The 17,390-nt window shown below is 42.6% G+C and overlaps 1 protein-coding gene across 3 annotated transcripts in view; it reads left to right on the top strand.

Annotated features, from left to right (window-relative positions):
- Prune2 (prune homolog 2 with BCH domain) overlaps positions 1-17,390 on the top strand; it is a 278,222-nt gene that overhangs the window by 236,011 nt on the left and 24,821 nt on the right. For all 3 annotated transcript variants that reach the window (XM_052188702.1, XM_052188683.1, XM_052188693.1), the window contains 3 exons: positions 9,509-9,682; positions 16,047-16,149; positions 16,708-16,839. In XM_052188702.1, the coding sequence (XP_052044662.1) occupies positions 9,509-9,682; positions 16,047-16,149; positions 16,708-16,839 (409 nt within the window). The remainder of the gene's footprint in view (positions 1-9,508; positions 9,683-16,046; positions 16,150-16,707; positions 16,840-17,390) is intronic.

The following is a 17,390-nucleotide window of genomic DNA, read 5'->3' as shown; positions in this document are numbered from 1 at the left end:
CTTAAAAGCTTCCTGTCTTCGGAAGCTTTCAGGTAGCAAGTTGAATCTGGCATATACATTCTAAAGGAAAATGTTTCTTATTCATTCATCCTGGTGGGATTTGCTTTTCTTTCTTTTCTTTCTTTTAAAGACAAGTGATAAGATTCCAGGCAACTTCATAGGAAGAACAACAGCATCAACCAAACAGAGCCCCCAACCTCAACCAGAGTTCCCAGGGACTAAGCTATCAGCCAGGCACTGGCTGCATTTGTAGCAGAGGACAGCCTTGTCAGGCATCAATGGGAGGAGAGGTCCTTGGTCCTATGAAGGCTTGATAGATGCTCCAGAGTAGGGGAATTGAGAGCAGGGAGGTAGGAGTGCACCTGGTGAAGGAACACCCTCATAGAAGCAGAGGGAGACAAAATGGGATAGGGAGTTCCTGGGATGGGGGGAAACTGGGAAAGGGAATAACATTTGAAATGTAAATAAAGAAAACATCCAATTAAAAAAAAAAAAAAAGATTCCAGGTGAGATCCCAGCCTGACTAGCAAATACTTTCAAGTATAGTTTTTCGAAAGTGGTCACACTTTGTTTTGCCAAATGGACAGTTTTGTAATGTTTACTGTATTGTATAGGATATATCCCAAGTATTTTAGAGCTAATTCCTGTAAGCCTCATGTTTACTCTGTAAAACAGACTCTCACTGTGGATAAGAACACAGAGACATGGGGAGATTGCATGATCTGTCTAAAGTTACACAGCTGTAAATGGCTGAAATAGCATCTGTGGTGATTTGAATAAAAATGAGCCCCATAGACTCACAGAGAGTGGGCACTATTAGGAGGTGTGGCCTGGTTGGGATAGGTGTGGCCTTGCTGCAGGAAGTGTGTCACTGTAGGGATGGGCTTTGAGGTCTCAGAAACTCAGGCCAGGCTCAGTGGCTCACTTGCTCTTCCTGCTTCCTGCTGATCCAAAAGTAGAATTCCCAGCTAAGTCTCCAGCACTGTGTCTGCCTGCGCGCTGCTAGTCTGTCCTCCATGATGATAGCAGACTAAGCCTCTGAGTGTGTAAGTCAGCCCAGTTAAATGTTTTTCTTTGTGGTGTCTCTTTACAGCAATAGAAACCGTAACCAAGACAGCATCCAAAACAAGTGTTGTGTTGGCTATTTGCTCTTGCTGCTTTCTTGTCTCAGTCTGATGAGTGAGGGGTGCACTGGGTGGAATCTTTTACTAAATTGAGCCTGCATATGGAAAAAAAGATGTGAAAGGTCATGTCCCCATGATTGCTTCTGTATGCCACACTGCTGCTTTGAAAATCTGTTCTTTACAGCCTCCCTGGATTTTCCCACAAGTCCTTCTTTTGTTTAGTAGCTGATGACCAAATGCTTTTCCAGGGTATTTGCCTAACATTGCCAATTTCCGTATGGAAAAACTATTTAATCTCTCCATTGAAAGACCCCAGTTTGTTCCCTTCCAATCAGTTTTCCTTTATAGCAGTGTCCAAACAGATGGGAAATATAATTATGAATTTATTTGTGTGTCAGCGAAATCAGAACTACAGAGATAGTGAGGGGCTTGGAGGTTTGTCATTCACAGGAAGAGTAATCCTGATTTTGCTTTCAATGCATCATGATGCTAACCCTAGATACAAAATACTCCAAGGTCAAGGGGGAAAATGATGACCTCATTCTATTCCCCAAACCAAACACGACATAATTTTTCTCACAATTCAGAGCTCAGGTGTGATAAAGGCTATTTCTCATGAATGTGGGAAGATGGTAAAGAATTTGACCTACGTGTTTCTGATAAGAACATCAGAGGCAAGGTGACTGCGCTTTTAGACAGCCAGGGTTCCCAAGTGATGTTTGGTGACCCCATACAAGCAACTTTTCCAACACTGACCCCTGAGGTCAACATTCTTGCTGACTGGCATGCCAATATTATCTCAGTCAGAGCCACATCTTTTGCATTCCTATTGCTGTCCTTCCTTATTTTCAGCACCAACAGGCAGCCAGCTTTATAAGAGCAAGTCCTGTTTCCACACTCAGTATTCAAGTGATGACGTTAGGCTCAGGTATCTGAAAAAATCCTTTTTTTTTTTTAAATTTTTGTACACTGGGTTTTTTTTTAAGATTTATTTTTATCATATTTTTAAATCCTCTGTCTCTCTGTGTAAGTGTGAATACGTGTGCAGAGGTGCCAATGACATCCAAAGGAGGTAGCAGACAGATCCCCTGGAGCCCTAACACTGAGGGTCCTGAACACTGAGCTTGGGTCTTCTCAATAAGAGCAGTATGTGCTCTTAAAATCATCTCTTTAGCCCATACATGGAACCAAATTGACTTCCTGTCTGTTATTTGTCACCAAGGGAATTTTAATATTTTAAGCTGTGTACTGGGTGTCTTTGCTAAAACAAGAAAACCTCAGGCACCATGCCTTCTGAGAGCTTTCCTGACATCCATGCAATGCCTAGAAGTAGAAGGCTGGCTGGCTTTCACCCTATAGGAAGGCCATTCTTGACCCTGTTGTGGTCAGTGTAGCACAGAACATTCAAGAGCATATGTTACTTCATCTCAGAAAGCCGGGAGGAAACATTCAGGTTGGCTTCTTCCTTATCTGTGATGGCCTCTTTGTCTCTAACTCCTGTGAGGGGAAGGATTATGAGGGAGGAAAAGCAAAACTTCTTAGTGACTAGGAGAGGACTATATGAGGACTGATTTGAGTGACCTGGGGAGAGTTAATGAGATTAGAACATATCTTTGATAGCTGGGAAATAAAGGCAGAGGGTTTAAAGATGTAACAGAATCATTAAAGTCAGGAAGGTGCTGCTGACTAGGAAGACTGAGTAGAGCTTTTTTACTGCCCACTAGCTTGTGCTGTTGGTTCTGGACACCCAACAAGTCCTTAAAGTGCTCTGCAGATCTTTCTTCTTCCTTTCCTTTCTCCCTCCCTTCTCCTTTCTTCCTTCCTTCCTGCTTTGCTCTATCCTGTTCTCCATCTATCTCCTCCTCTTCTTCTTCTTCCCCCTGCCCCATTCTTCCCCCGCCACCCACATGCTTAGCAATCATTCTGCCACTGAACTATATCCCCAGCCCCACCCCCATTTCTTAAATGATTTTTTTCTCCCAATTTATGCCCAGGAGAAAGGACGTAGATGGCACCACTGCAGTGTAATGATTCTGAAGCATTAGAACTAACGCCTCAAAAACAATCACACAAAAATGTACATGTGCTGTGTGTTTCTGTGTATGTATGTATGTGTGTGTGTGCCTATATGGTTTTTGTTTGTGTTATGTGTGCCTGTACAGGTATGCGTGTGTATGTTTGTGCCTAGTGTATGTGCCTAGGTGTGTGCCTGTGCATTTGTGCATGTGTCTGTTTGCGTGTACATACTTTTAAGATAGAAGGGTCCTTCCTTACCGCCCGCATTTGCTTTCTGTAGCTGTGATAAAGACCATGACCTTAGTAAAGACCAAGACCATGGAGAGGAAAGGGTTTATTTCGTCTTGCAGCTTACAGTCCTTCTTTGTAGGAAGTCAAGGCAGGAGCTCAAGGAAGAACCTCAAAGGTTTCAGGACCTGAAGGAGAGGCCATGGCAGAGTGACTGCTAACTGGCTTATTGTTATCACTTGGTCAGTCCCCTCTTATAAGAGCCAGGACCACCTGCCCAGAGGTGGCACTTCCCACAGGGAGCTGAGTCCTCCTCCCATATTAATCATCAATCAAGAAAATACCCTACATACCTGCCAAAAAGCTGTCTGGTGGAGGCATTTTCTCAGCTGAAGTCCACTCTTCCCAAACTTGACCCCAGCTTGTGTCAAGTTGACAAAAACTGGCTAGTATACTTTCTAAGATATTATAACCAATAAACACACAGGAAAGATTATCAAAAGCAAAATTGAAATTTCTTTTTGATAATAAATATGCAGCTTGCATGTGAATGGAAAAGCTGAGCACAGGAAGGACAGTGATGGCGATACCTTTTGGGGTTCTGTGTAGGGATCTTTGCCAGATCAGTGAGGGCCACAGGGGGAGGATCAGCAGGCGCCTTCACGTGAGTGAGATTAATAGAAATAGCCATGAGCACTGTAAAACCCTCACCCTCTTTAATTACTAAAGTAACACACAACTTAAATTGTCAAGGATTAAACAATTTGACAGTCTACCGTGTTTTAAAAACAGAAGGAAACAGACCCTTAGATATTTAAGTGTGACACATTCAAGAATAAAAATATCCATGGAAACTAAATGCTCTACACCCAGTGAATCAGGCAAGATGCTGTTCCTAGAAAATTACCCTACAGCCATATGAGCTCAAATGATGTGATACTCCTATGTAAAGCAAATTCTTTAAAAGAAAAAAAAAACAAATTCCAATAAAATTAACTATGTTATCATGGAATTGATAAGCTGCTGAGACTTCAAGAAAGCAAAATACTTGAGAGCTAGTTCCAAATCCAGTGGGGTTATAATTCCTGAGATGAGGGGACACCTGTTGCTATTGGATAGGATCAATTGTCAGAGAGAGGGATTCTCGTGCTCATTTTTAAAGTGTGAGTGTAACACTGAGGAGAGGTGGCATTTTCAAGAACTTCTTTGTCATTTATAGTATTAAGTGTTGCTTTTTTTCAATTAATAAACTATATTTATAGGATTCTTAGATTATCATCTAAATTGCATGTCAAGTGTCTAGTTCCCTCCCTCCTACTCCCCCGCCCTCACACCTTCCCCCACTAGCTTCATTGCATCTGTAGCAACCAACAGCCTCCCTTGAAAACATACCATTCTCTGCTAGAGTACGAAGTTTACATTAGGGCTCACTCCTGATGTTGAACGTTCTGTGGGTTTAGACGAAGTGCAATGTGACCTGTAAGTTTTCCTTCCTTCGTGACAGCGTTTGTCTGGAGACATGGGCAAACATCCGCCCACCCACCCCAGAGAGGGAACAACTGAGCAAAGCAAGGATGTTATCAAAGTTCAGTTCAGTAAAACAATGAATTTTATTGGGGTTACTAACAGGAGGAAGGTTGAGGGGTTACTTATAGGGGCAGAAATGCCTCAACCCATGGCAACCAAAAGCCCACTTAGCACACTGAACAGCCCCCCCTTCCAAGTGCTCCACAGGCAGAGCGTGTCTGTTTCAGGCAGACGGGTTGCTCTGGACTTGTTTTGGGCAGCAGGGCTGGTCTCTGCCTCTTCCAGGCAGCTCACCTTGTCTGAGAGTGTTCTAGGCAGGCAGCCTGGCTTATTTGAATTTCGATGGTCCTTATAGCTTATATGTGCTACCAAGGGTTATTGTCCCTCCAGCTTTGCCCATTACAGAATGCTGTATAGGTAGAATCACACAGTAAGTAGCCTTTCAGATAGATATTCTTCTTTTATGCATTTATGATTCCTTCACATCTGGAGGATTCATTTCTTTTCAGCCCTTAATGATATCTGAGTGTGTGCATGTGACACTGAATTCCCAGTGTCTACATGTGACACTTTTTCTGTCACCAATTGACAGAAGCCTTTGGATTATTTACTTCCAAAGCTAAGGGGCTTCCCTGCTGGCTGAACGACCTCACCTCCCTTTGAACATCTTGTCTGAATTAGCTTCCCTTAGACTGAGGCTTTCTTATGGATGCTTTGAAGTTTTGAGTATGAATGGAGCTACTATAAACATTCATGTGGAGATTTTTATCTGGAAATACCCTTCTAACTGGAAAGGGTAATTACAAAGGAGTTGGACTGTAGGAATGAAGTTTATAAGAAACTTCCAAGCTGTCTCCCAAAGTTCCTGGAATATTTCCATCCCCACATTCTCACTAGCTTGGTGCTTATTATGGTTTTGAACTCTGGTCTTTCTAATAGCAGTGTCCATAGTAATAGTTTATTATTGTGTTGTCTTAAAATGCTTTAATGATAAATGATGCCATACATATTTTCTTATGATTCCTTGGTATCTTTATCTTCATTGGTGAGGTGATTGTGCTCAGTTCTTTTGCCTTTGTGTGTATGTGTATATGCATGCACATGTATACATGTGTCTATGTGTTGTGCTGTGTTGCTAGGAACTGAATACAGGACCTTGTACATAGCAGGAAAGCACTCTACTACTGTGGTACAGCACCAGCACCATTTTACTGCTTAGTTGCTAATCAAATTATTCATATTCTTATCATTAAGTCTTAAATACTTTTGTATATTTTAAATAATAATCATTTACCAGATTTGTATCCTACCAATATATTCTCCTAGTCTGTAACTCCCTTCTTATTCTCTTGGCATTGTTTTACATAGAGCTTGTTTTCAACTTCAACACAGTCTAGTTTTTCAATTACTTATTTCATGAATTTAAAGTCATCCATTTCAGACCCAGGCCTGGCGGCTCATACCGGCAGTCCAAGGCTGAGGTGGGAGGCTTGCTTGCACTCATAAGTTCTATACCAGCCTAGGTAGCATGGCAACCCTTATTAAAACAAACAAACAAACATAGAGATGAATACCATCTCTATGCCAAGGTCAACTAGATTTTCTCTTATGCTGTCTTCTATGAGCTTTATAGTTTGAGCATTTATATTAGATGTATGATCCAACTTGAGCTAATTTGTGAGCAGATGCAAGTTTGAATTTATATGTATCATATATATTATGTATATATCCTATATATATTATATATATATATAAAACATACCCCCACTATCACCCCTCAGAGATCACCAGGAATCAACTAGAGCAGGCTAGAGTACCATATTCACATGTTTGTCTATGTTTACACATGCGCACATACATACACACATTATTTTATTTATTTTGTGGGTATATGTTTATGTATGTGTGAGTATGGTATATAGGTTTTGCACACATGTGTGTGCATTAAGCATAGAGAGGTCAGCGGAGGGTACTGGGTGTCTTCATCTGTCTCTTGCTGCTCTGTTCCTTTTAGGCAAAGTATCTCCCTGAACCCAGAACTCAGATTTTATGGCATGGCTGGAAGCTTTTTTGCACTCCCATCAGTGCAAAGGAAGCGTATGCACTGGACCACCATGGCTTGTTACTAGCACAGTGGGATGTGAACTCTGGTCCTCATGCTCATACAAGTGCTCATAGCAAGAGCCACCTCTTCAGCTGTATATACACTGTGGTGGTTTGAATATGTATGGCCCCCATAGATTCATGTGTTTGAATGCTTACTCATGGGGAGTGGCACCATTAGGAGGTATGGCCTTGTCGGAGAAAGTACGTCACTGTGAGGTGGACCTTGAGGTTATATATGCTCAAACTATGCTCAGTGTGGCAGAGAATGTCTCCTTCTGCTGTCTGTGGATCGAGATGTAGAACTCTCAGCTCCTTCAGCACCATGTCTGCTGCAGGCCCCCGTGCGTCCCACCATGATGATAACAGACTGAATCTCTGAAATTGTAAGCCAGACCCAATTAAACAGTTTCTTTTATAAGAGTTACCTTGGTTATGGTGTCTCTTCACTGCAATGGAAACCCTAAGACATACATCTTCTTACTTGTAGATGTCTAGGAGTCCCAGTGCCATTTATTGACAACGCTATCTTTGACCATGGTGTTGCCATGATTTTTTTTTTTTTTGCTCTTTGTGTGGCATGCATTTTAATTTAATAAATCGAATAAAGGGTATTTAGTACACCACAAGTAAAAAAGAAGAAAGAAAAGAAAAAAAAAAAGCACTCCCCCTAAAACAACAAAGCGTGTGAAAAAACCAAAGCAAAACAGATGAATACAAATGCATACACACAGCATACCTTCCCCCGCCACTCCACAGAGATCACCATGGGCAAACTAGAGTACCAAACACACTGTAGGAAGTTTGGTGGGTGGTGAGTTCATGAAGTTTAGATGCATGGTGAATTCATGAAGGGTTTGGTGGGTGACGGGTTTCCTAAGTCAATGGTGGGCATATGTCTACATGGGCATCAGAAGGCATACCATGCCTGAACCCAGAGTCATCAGGTATCGGGAAAAGATAAGAAATATGGAACCTGAGAGAGCTAGCGTTAGTAGCTGAGTTTCCCATCTCAAGTAGAATGGATGAAATACCAGACAAAGGAAGGTGACATGGTGTTTGATTAGAAGCCATGGTTTCTGCCATCCGTCCTTAACAAGCTGCTGAGTGCTGCTGGGAACATAGTGGAACCAGAATGAGCCAGGGCTCTGTGGGTGCTATGACTATTGGTGTTGGCAAAAAAGGCAAGAGGGAAGGCAGGCTTCCTAGCTGAGCTTCAGTTTCCAATACTGAGTAATTAGGTACTGGTGTATATTTAGTGACTGCCAAATCTTCCAGGATGCAAGGCTGTGTTGTGGGTCCTGATAGGCTGTCTCTAGTTCCAAGTGCTTGCTCAAGCTTTCCTGATTTTGCCGTCTCACCTTCACAGAGTTTTGAGTGTTCTGAGTTAGTTTCTAAGCTAACTGTGGGACATGTCAATGGAAGTGAGTATGAAAGGTGGCTCAGACAAATTTTCATAGCTCAAGGTATTCACAGCCTCTTCCAAACAAGTCACACTCTTTAGCCAGAGTCACACTCAAGGCATGACAGTGGCTTAGGAGAATGTACGGAACCTCTATCGACTGTAATTTGCTGCTAGATTTGTTACCTGTTTCTGCATTGGAGTAATGTTAAATACCTGCTGCCGTACCCAATGCCAGTGGGTAGGAAGCACAGCACTGCTCTTACTATAATTATGCTACAAGAAGATTGAGACAAAGAACAGTGTAATTTAAATGGTCTTTTCCCACTGCAAAAAAAATATAAAGGGTAACATCTCAGAATTATAGGAAAGGATATAATCTTTCCCTTCACATCATTTAAAGCTATGAAGACTACCCTTTTGTTAAACTCTGCTGATACTTCTAGTAAAAATAGTTAGTAGTTGCAGCTTATTCATTTAATAAAAACATGATGATTATTTTGAATGTGTAAAAACAAACTTTCTACCAAAGAATACTCAGTGGGGGTTTTTGCTGCTGTTGTTAACTTGTGAACCCAAATTTTTCAGTCTACAAAGTTGCTTGTATCTCATATACTGTGCAATCTTTACAGTAGCATATTTTGAAACAATGCATGGGGAGTGTTACCAGACTTCTTGTAGAAGCATATGTCCTAGCTTCACAACAGGACAGTGACTTCATCCCCGTCCTAAGAGACATACAGGAGAGGTCTAAGACTGGTAGCACCATTAAGCAAACACATTTAAACAGTTCAAACAATTGGGGGAGAAGGCCCAAGGAAGCCAAAAGTATCTGGGCCTGATATCACCCAACCAGAAAGACCTATAGTGTTTACCCAGCATGAACAAGGATGGTACAAGAACTCTAACCTTAACTGTTCCTACTTCAGCATGGCCTTAGAAAATGATTTGGTTCTTCAGTCAGTCCATAAGCTGTTGTGTGGACAGCCTGCCCCTAAGGAAACTATGTGTGATATGTAGCTCCAGTAGGCGGCTCTACAAAGGTGTCTTACAATCCAGTCTCTTGTCTGCTTTACCTGTGAAATCCTGCTCTGTGCTTCCCTTCCAGAAGATCCCACAGCCAACCAAAGCTCTGGTCAAGAATCAGAGTCTATTCCAGAATATACGGCTGAAGAGGAGCGAGAAGACAACCGGCTGTGGAGGACGGTGGTAATTGGAGAGCAGGAGCAACGGATTGACATGAAGGTCATTGAACCCTACAGGAGAGTCATTTCTCATGGAGGTACTCAATCTGTTCGAGTCTGGGAAATGGGAGGAACAAGCTCTAGTTTTCACTGAGAAACAAATGTGGGGTTCCGCTGAATTCTCAGCACATAGAACCCCATGGTCAATATAAGACGTTAGCCCTAGGGGGCTTCCTATCATCTTTGGAGGCTCCAACTTCTCGTTTTAGACTCAGCCTAATAGTTACTTCCCCTAACTAAAGTTTGTTTTTCTATGAACCCCATTACATTTGGAACAGACAAAAGTCAACCACCGTCAAACCTCCATTTTGGAAAGAGACCCAGGAGAGGGCAAAGTGTGTTTTGTATTTCTAGTGTTTTACCTGGGGGCTCTGGGCATCAATGTGGCATTGATCAATTGGAGACTCAGAAAAAAAAACAAAAACAGTCAGATGAGCGCAGATATTTCATTGAATGTTGTTGACTTCAGAAAACATCAGTGGCTGTTTGGTTTGTCTGCTGCATGTGTCCCTGTCCTATCATCTCCAGGCACCTCCCTAACTACCTAACCATCCAAGAAAGTATGGAAGCTCACGAGGCAACTGCTGCTGTTGGTGCCCTCTCTACCTTAATGAGAACTAGGAAATTCACTTTGGCAGTGCATTAAGCATTTACTTTTCAGCACTGGTGGCTAAAACCAGGGGTTCGCATATGCTAGGGAAAGGCTCCACCACTGAGCTATATCCTCAGCCCTTCTTGATACTACATCAAATCAAGAGAATTCGATTTCTAAGGAGCACACAGATATCTTAGGCAGCCATCCCTCCCACAACACAGCTCTCACCTTCCTTTCCATGCACTGCTACCTCCCATGAGCACCAGGGCCACCCAAGGAAACTGACTGAGAGACAAGGATGCCCTTAGGAGCCATTGACCCTGACCTTTCTATGTCCTGCCTTACTGTATGATCTGGAATGGCAGTGTGGCCCTGGGATGGCTGCTGTGGGCAGGGGTAGGAATCTCGCCCACAGCCCTTTGGAATGATGCTGAGCAAAGCTGGCTGAGAGTGGCCCACGACTGTAGAGTCGGCCCCTCGCTGGGATAAGAAGCAGAACCAGATCTCTCTTCTAGTGTTCACAGAAGTCCTTCTTGTATCAAGGTGCCCCTCTGGTAATTTTGGTTTGTTTACTTTAGGGAAGTAAAAAACAAACAAACAAACCTCACAAAGGTTGATTACAAAATGGCTGACTGGGCTTTTTCTGAAATGCATGGGAAATATTAAAAAGTCTGCCAAAGTAAGTGAAAGTCACATGGAGATGAGGCCTGGACGGGGCTGCCCTTAGCTCTTTGTCTTAGAGCCCATGTCATGAAAGGCTGGCCCATCTTCTGCAATCACTATAAGGCCAGACTACCTCTTGATACCTTAGTGGAATCACCTATTTGTCTTTTTGAGCTCAGTTAAATCAAGTGGGTTGGGCATCCTGGTGTCCAAGTCATTGGAATCAGGCCAGAGTAGTCACCAGGAGCACACTTGGTGGTGAAGACTGTCTCTGCTCGACATGGTGTATTTAAAGTCCATCTGTGATCTGAGGGCAACCTGTTTGCTGAGCTCCATCCCTTCCACCCCCTCCCTTTGGCACTTGCTCCTCTCCACAGTGTGTTGTGTGCACTTGGTTTTTGTCTGAGTGGCTGTCAGTTTGTGTTGAAGAGAAGGCCACCCTTCCTTTCCCCGGCTCTGCCTCAGTCTCCTCCAGGCGCCCAGCTGCATGAATATGCCTCTGGCTGTACCCTCAGCCTGTTATCAAGAAGCCGCCTCTTCCTACATGCTGGGCAGCTTTATGCTCTAGGTACAAATCGCTCAGATGTTACTTCTGAATTTGACAAAGCTTAGTCTTCCATGTTGGAAACTCACACCACTCTCCTGGATTCTGTGGGAACATAGCATCTTTGCGTCCCACCAAGCTTCTCAGTGAACATGTCAAAACAGATGGCACAGTAAACATGAGCCTTGCTTCTGAGCTCCCTCCACATTTGCTCTGAAGATCTTTCCTTTCAGCCCCAATAGAAACTTCTGGTAGGACAGTTTTCAGCACAGGAAACTGCAAGGTGGGGCCAGGCAAGGGCTTAGGGAAACTGGCCCACAGTCAGATGCTGCCCAGGGTTCACGGCTGTGTTCATAATTCACTCTTCAGACTTATTAACCATAGCATGAGCACCACATGCACAGTTCAGGGTCTTGGACCTTGGTATGTCCCCTAACCTTCTCTGGCCTCAGCTAATCTATCCACTGAAAGAGGCAGATTGTGATACCAGTGTTCACGTCCTATGGTCCCATGAGTAACGTTCTTGTCATCTGCTTAATACCCCACTACCACCATTAGAAAAAAAAACAAAATGCATGACATAATCCATCTCATGGGGTCATGTGGAAGCCAGAACTGATATATATATATATATATATCAGTTATATATATATATATATATATATATATATATATATATATATATATATATATATATATATATCAGTTATATATATATATATATATATATATATATATATATATATATATATATAACTTAGAGCTGAGAATAAGGTCACTGAATAACCAAGAGCCATCATACTGAAAGATGTTAACAAGGAGTTTCCTGTCTTCTTCTCTTTTTACTTCTCTCATTTCACTCTAGGAGACTCAGGTAACCTTCTCTGCAGTGTTGCTGGACAGACGAGCCTGGAAAGCATGAGCAGAAGCGTTGCTGGCTGGTGTGTGTGTGTGTGTGTTCTGTTGCACCCGTGACATCTTTCCTTCTCTCTCCATTCCATTTGCTGGCCAGCAAACTTGTGTCACATCTCTTTCATGCCTCTTGGGTCACCTCAGGTAAGGTCTGCCATCACTGCTCCAGAGGGCCGCAGGAGGCTCCGTGGTGGGGTTGCTGGTGCCCACCCATCCCCAGCAGCCACCAGAACATGCATCTTACAGCCTCCTCTTGTTTATGAGAACAGAGACTGACAAGTTAATATTTGAACAACTAAGCTCCAAGCCAGACCTGTGATTCCGGCTACTTGGGAGTCCAAGACAGGGAAATTCTAAATGTAAGGCTCTCCTGGGCTATAGAGCAATTGGAGGCCAACCCGGGCAACTTATTGAGACGCTGACCCAAAATTTGTGTAAAAATAAGACTAAAGATGAGGTTCAGCAGTAGAACATTGCCATGGCCTGTGTCAGGACTTAGATGCAGTCCCCAGTACAAACAGACAGACAAACCAAATTTCATATGAATTTGAACAGGCAACTTTACCTGAACAGGATTTGGGAAAGAAGATGAGGGGTTAGCTGGTCCCAGAAAGTATCTGTGTAGAGGACTATAGAGCAACGTTCCTTACTCTAGTTACTGTTCTTACTCATAATTATTTATTTTATTTTATTTTATTTCATTTCATTTCATTTTATTTCATTTTATTTTACTGAGATAGGAGCTAGCTATACAGCCCAGGGCAACCTTGAACTTCTAATCTTCCTGCTGTAGCATCCCGAGTGCTAATGCTTGCCAGTGTATGCTACCACGTTTCACTGGTGAGCAGTTATTTTTCAAGCTCATCCAAAGCCTCACTATGAAGATATCAGTTCACGATTTAGGAACAAGCTTTCCGGTGAGAATCCCCCTCTTCCTCTGTTGCTGTCCTTGCATCTCCACCCCCTCTATTTTCTTCCCTTTCATTTTGCCCCATTTCTTTTTGCAGCTCCTCTACCCAGAGTGCCTAGAGGCACTTTCATTTGTAAATTCAGAAACTTTTGTACAAAGCTCATGGCTCACGTGGACAGCGCCCCCTGTGCACTCCTTAGTTAGATGATGATTCAGGAATTGCCACGCCTCTGCGTTCTGGGCACACATAACATTTCTTAGGAATTCTCCAGAAGCAGAAAAGCTCACAGAATAGTCCTGATCTCAATGAGTCTGACCCCTGCGGCTGACAGCTATGTTTGGAAAGATGTGTTCATGCTTGTTCCCCCAGTGGGACTGTGGTGTCAATTCTTGTGTCACACTTAACGTTATCCTGTGCTGTCTGAACTGTATGTCTTCACGTTAGCTCGCTTCAGCATCCCTCACAGATTTGTGAGTCTTTGGAAGTAAAACTGTTTGAAACAGGAACTTCTCACATAAAATATATATCTTGAGATTTTCTTCACCTTAACACTCTAAGAAGAAGCTGGTATATAACTATATGGTGGGAATCATGGACTTGAAGGAGCAGGTCCAGAGGGAGCCTGAGGGGACACTGTCTCACAGATGTGCTACACCAGATGTAATATTGACGTAGGTAGCATCTTATAAGATACATGGCAAACAAACAAATAAACAAACAAAAATTGTATAACACTCCAAATTAGTCAACCTTACAAGCCTTACAAGTTGGATACAGTTTAGTTCACTTTACTCCTACTTTGTTGGTGGTAGAGTTATAATCAGTATCTCTGTAAGAGACATCAAGGGGAAGCCATCCCGATCTACTATCAACATGTATCTACTATGTCACCCCAGAGCCATAGCCACAGGTCTGAAAGGAAAGTGAAATGCACTTGAGTTCTGGGAGAGTGGGAGCAGGCCTTGAGGTGCTCTTGTCCTGCCCTGATCTAAGCTTCAAAGGTGTCTCTATGTAATGACTACAAAGTTGGAGCCATATAATGTAAACTACTACAAGTGTGTAGATGGGGATATTTAATGGGCTGGTGAGATGGCTAAGCAGTTAAGGGTTCTACCTGCCTGGCAACATGTGTTCCATGCCTAGAACTCCTATGGTAGGAGGAGAGAACTGACCCCTACAAGTTGTTCTCCACAAGCTGACCTCCACAGGTGGGCCAGGGAACATGTTTGTACACTTTTCACACTCAAACACCAGATAGATAGATAGATAGATAGATAGATAGATAGATAGATAGATAGAAAGAAAGAAAGATAGATAGATAGATAGATAGATAGATAGATAGATAGATAGATAGATAGATATAGGCAGGCAGGCAGACATGTTTGTACACTCATCACAAACATCAGACAGATAGCTAGATGGATGGATGGATGGATGGATGGATGGATGGATGGATGGATAGATGGGGGGGTGGATGGATGGATAGATAGATAGATAGAATGATAGAAAGAAGTAGGGTCTGGTGGTCTATGCCTATAATCCAGCTACTAGGGAAGTTGAGTCAGGAGGATTACAAATTTAAGTTACAGAGTGAGTTCAAGGTAAGTTTGACAGTTTCGTAAGACCTTGTATAAAAACAAGTAAGGGTTGGAGAGGTAGCTCAGTGGTGGGCTCTTGGCTCAGGCCCTAGAAGAACAAATGGACATATTTAGAACCAGTCTAGGCAAAGGGTACCTCAGTGCAGGAGTGGGAGTTTAGCACTCATGAGGTTCTGAGTTTATCCCCAGCCCTCTCCTAATGACAATCTACAGCATTGCCTTCCTTCCTTCCTAAGAGTCAGAGACATAGTTCATTCCAGACACTTACCATGGGGAGTTGACCAGCACCTGCCATCAGTTTCAGAAATGAGCTCTGAGGAAGCAGAACGCTTGTGGGAGAGATGCTAAAATTATGTCAGTTATTTCAAACGATGAGAATGATGTCCTGAGGTGTATCTATGTTCTTTGACTTTCGGAGTTTGAATGGTGGACTTACTTGCCTCTCACAGATTGTTTTTCTCAGCTCCACCTGCAAATAGCACTTTCACCTCCCACCCAACTCATCCGGAAATCATTCTCAAGTTTTCCCAAATGCATATATTTTCATAGGGCCCAAAGAGAATTTAGGTAGGCCCTTTTTTTAGTATACTGTTTAGTACTTCTCTAAGATGTGAATTCTGTGCTGTTATTCTGGGCCTGGCCACAAGTTACCACATCTTCCTGCCCTTCCTGATATAGCCAGAGAATCCAGGATCATTACAGTCCAATGACTGGGCCTGGAAATCAAAATAAAGGTATTTTGCATGTCTCTCTACTAGGCCCTGGGTACTGGAGTGTGTGGGTCTGGAACTGTATTTCAAGTCACTGAATGAACGGTCACAGTTAACTGATCTCCAACTAGAGAGAACCAGTATAGATCTAATAGAACCTCTTTCAATCATCAGAATGAAATTTTATATAGATTAGCATTTTTGTAAATCAGTGTTGTTAAGCTAGAGACATATGAGTCAGTGTGGCATAGTATACATACAAGACTCTTTATAAACATGTTAACCACTAAAGATAAATACATGTGTATATACGTATAGGGTATGCCTCACTATGCTTGCTTATCTTATGATATAGTGCATACATATGCACACACGCTGGACAAGACTTCAGATTTCTCTTGTTAGGAGCAATATGAGCTTGTTAAAAGGGATTTCATTCAGTTACACATATCTTCTCATTTGTCCCCAGGATACTATGGGGACGGTCTGAATGCCATCATTGTGTTTGCTGCCTGCTTTCTGCCAGACAGCAGCCGGGCGGATTACCACTATGTCATGGAAAACCTTTTCCTGTGAGTGGTGATTGGGTTGACCTCTGTGGGCATGTGACAGCTGATAAAGCATCTTTCACTGAATGGGTGAATGACCTGGCAGGTCCTGAGCCTTTGATAAGAAGCCAGTAGGATTCAGCCACAGAGCCTTGCCCTAGGGAACTCTGTTCATAGAATAGAGGGTTAAGCAAACGAGCCAAGTTTGACCTGTAGTTAAAACTTTTCTGACATTTCCTTTGGGCAGAGGATTGTTTTTGTTCCTGATAGCATGGTCTTGGTGAGGAAAACCCTCTCTGACTCTTGACCTTGTTTAATCTGAGTTGCACTTAATGTTTGATAACATTGCTGATATATATTTTTTTAATGTCAGCTTTTAAACCCACATATTTTTCTAGGGCGGCTGTACATGTACAGATAAATGGGCTATGTTGACACATTGTTCTCAAGAAAAAGATACCACGTACCACTGTTCGTCAATGATGTTCACCCTATAATTAGAATGTCACTTAATTATGGTGTAAATAGAATGAAATCTCTCATGTGGGAACTGAAAACATTTCTCTTCCTTCCTGTGATCAGATATGTAATAAGTACCTTAGAGCTGATGGTAGCTGAAGACTACATGATCGTGTACTTAAATGGTGCAACCCCGAGGCGGAAGATGCCAGGGCTAGGCTGGATGAAGAAATGCTACCAGATGATTGACAGACGGTATGTAGGTGCAGCCATGTAATCACTGTTTTGACTCCTTCAGTAGTTCTCATGTAGTTCTCTTTTAGCCTATATAATGCAGTCATATCTTAGAGATGCCAGGTTACACAGTAAGTTGTCAAAATATTAATGAAAGTGTCATGTGATACCTAAAGCTAATCTTCCCTAGATTTTGCTGGCTGTAATCCTGAAGCTGGCAGACCTGATCCATCCTAGCCTGAATGTGTGTTGGTGCGACTTGATTGGACAAGCCTAGGCACCCATGAGTCTCAGTGGTGTCATGTGACCTGGCTACTGTTTTCTATACTAGGGTAATGCTGGTTTACAAAACCATTGTGTTGGTTCAGTATTCAGTGACTGCTAGGCCAGCACAGCCTTCGTGTTTACATTCCTCAAGATACTTACCTCTCTGCTCAGACAAACTTTATTGTCCTATATAGGAAAACTAACAGCCCAACTACTGATTTATGATATCTAGTATGTATTACAGCCTACCAGATGAGGCTTCTTCCAAAAATGCCAGGAGAGTGCCCTGTTACCTTCAACTAAGA

Source organism: Apodemus sylvaticus, chromosome 1 (genome assembly GCF_947179515.1).
Source record: "Apodemus sylvaticus chromosome 1, mApoSyl1.1, whole genome shotgun sequence".
NCBI lineage: Eukaryota > Metazoa > Chordata > Mammalia > Rodentia > Muridae > Apodemus > Apodemus sylvaticus.
This window is presented reverse-complemented; position numbering and strand designations above follow the sequence as displayed.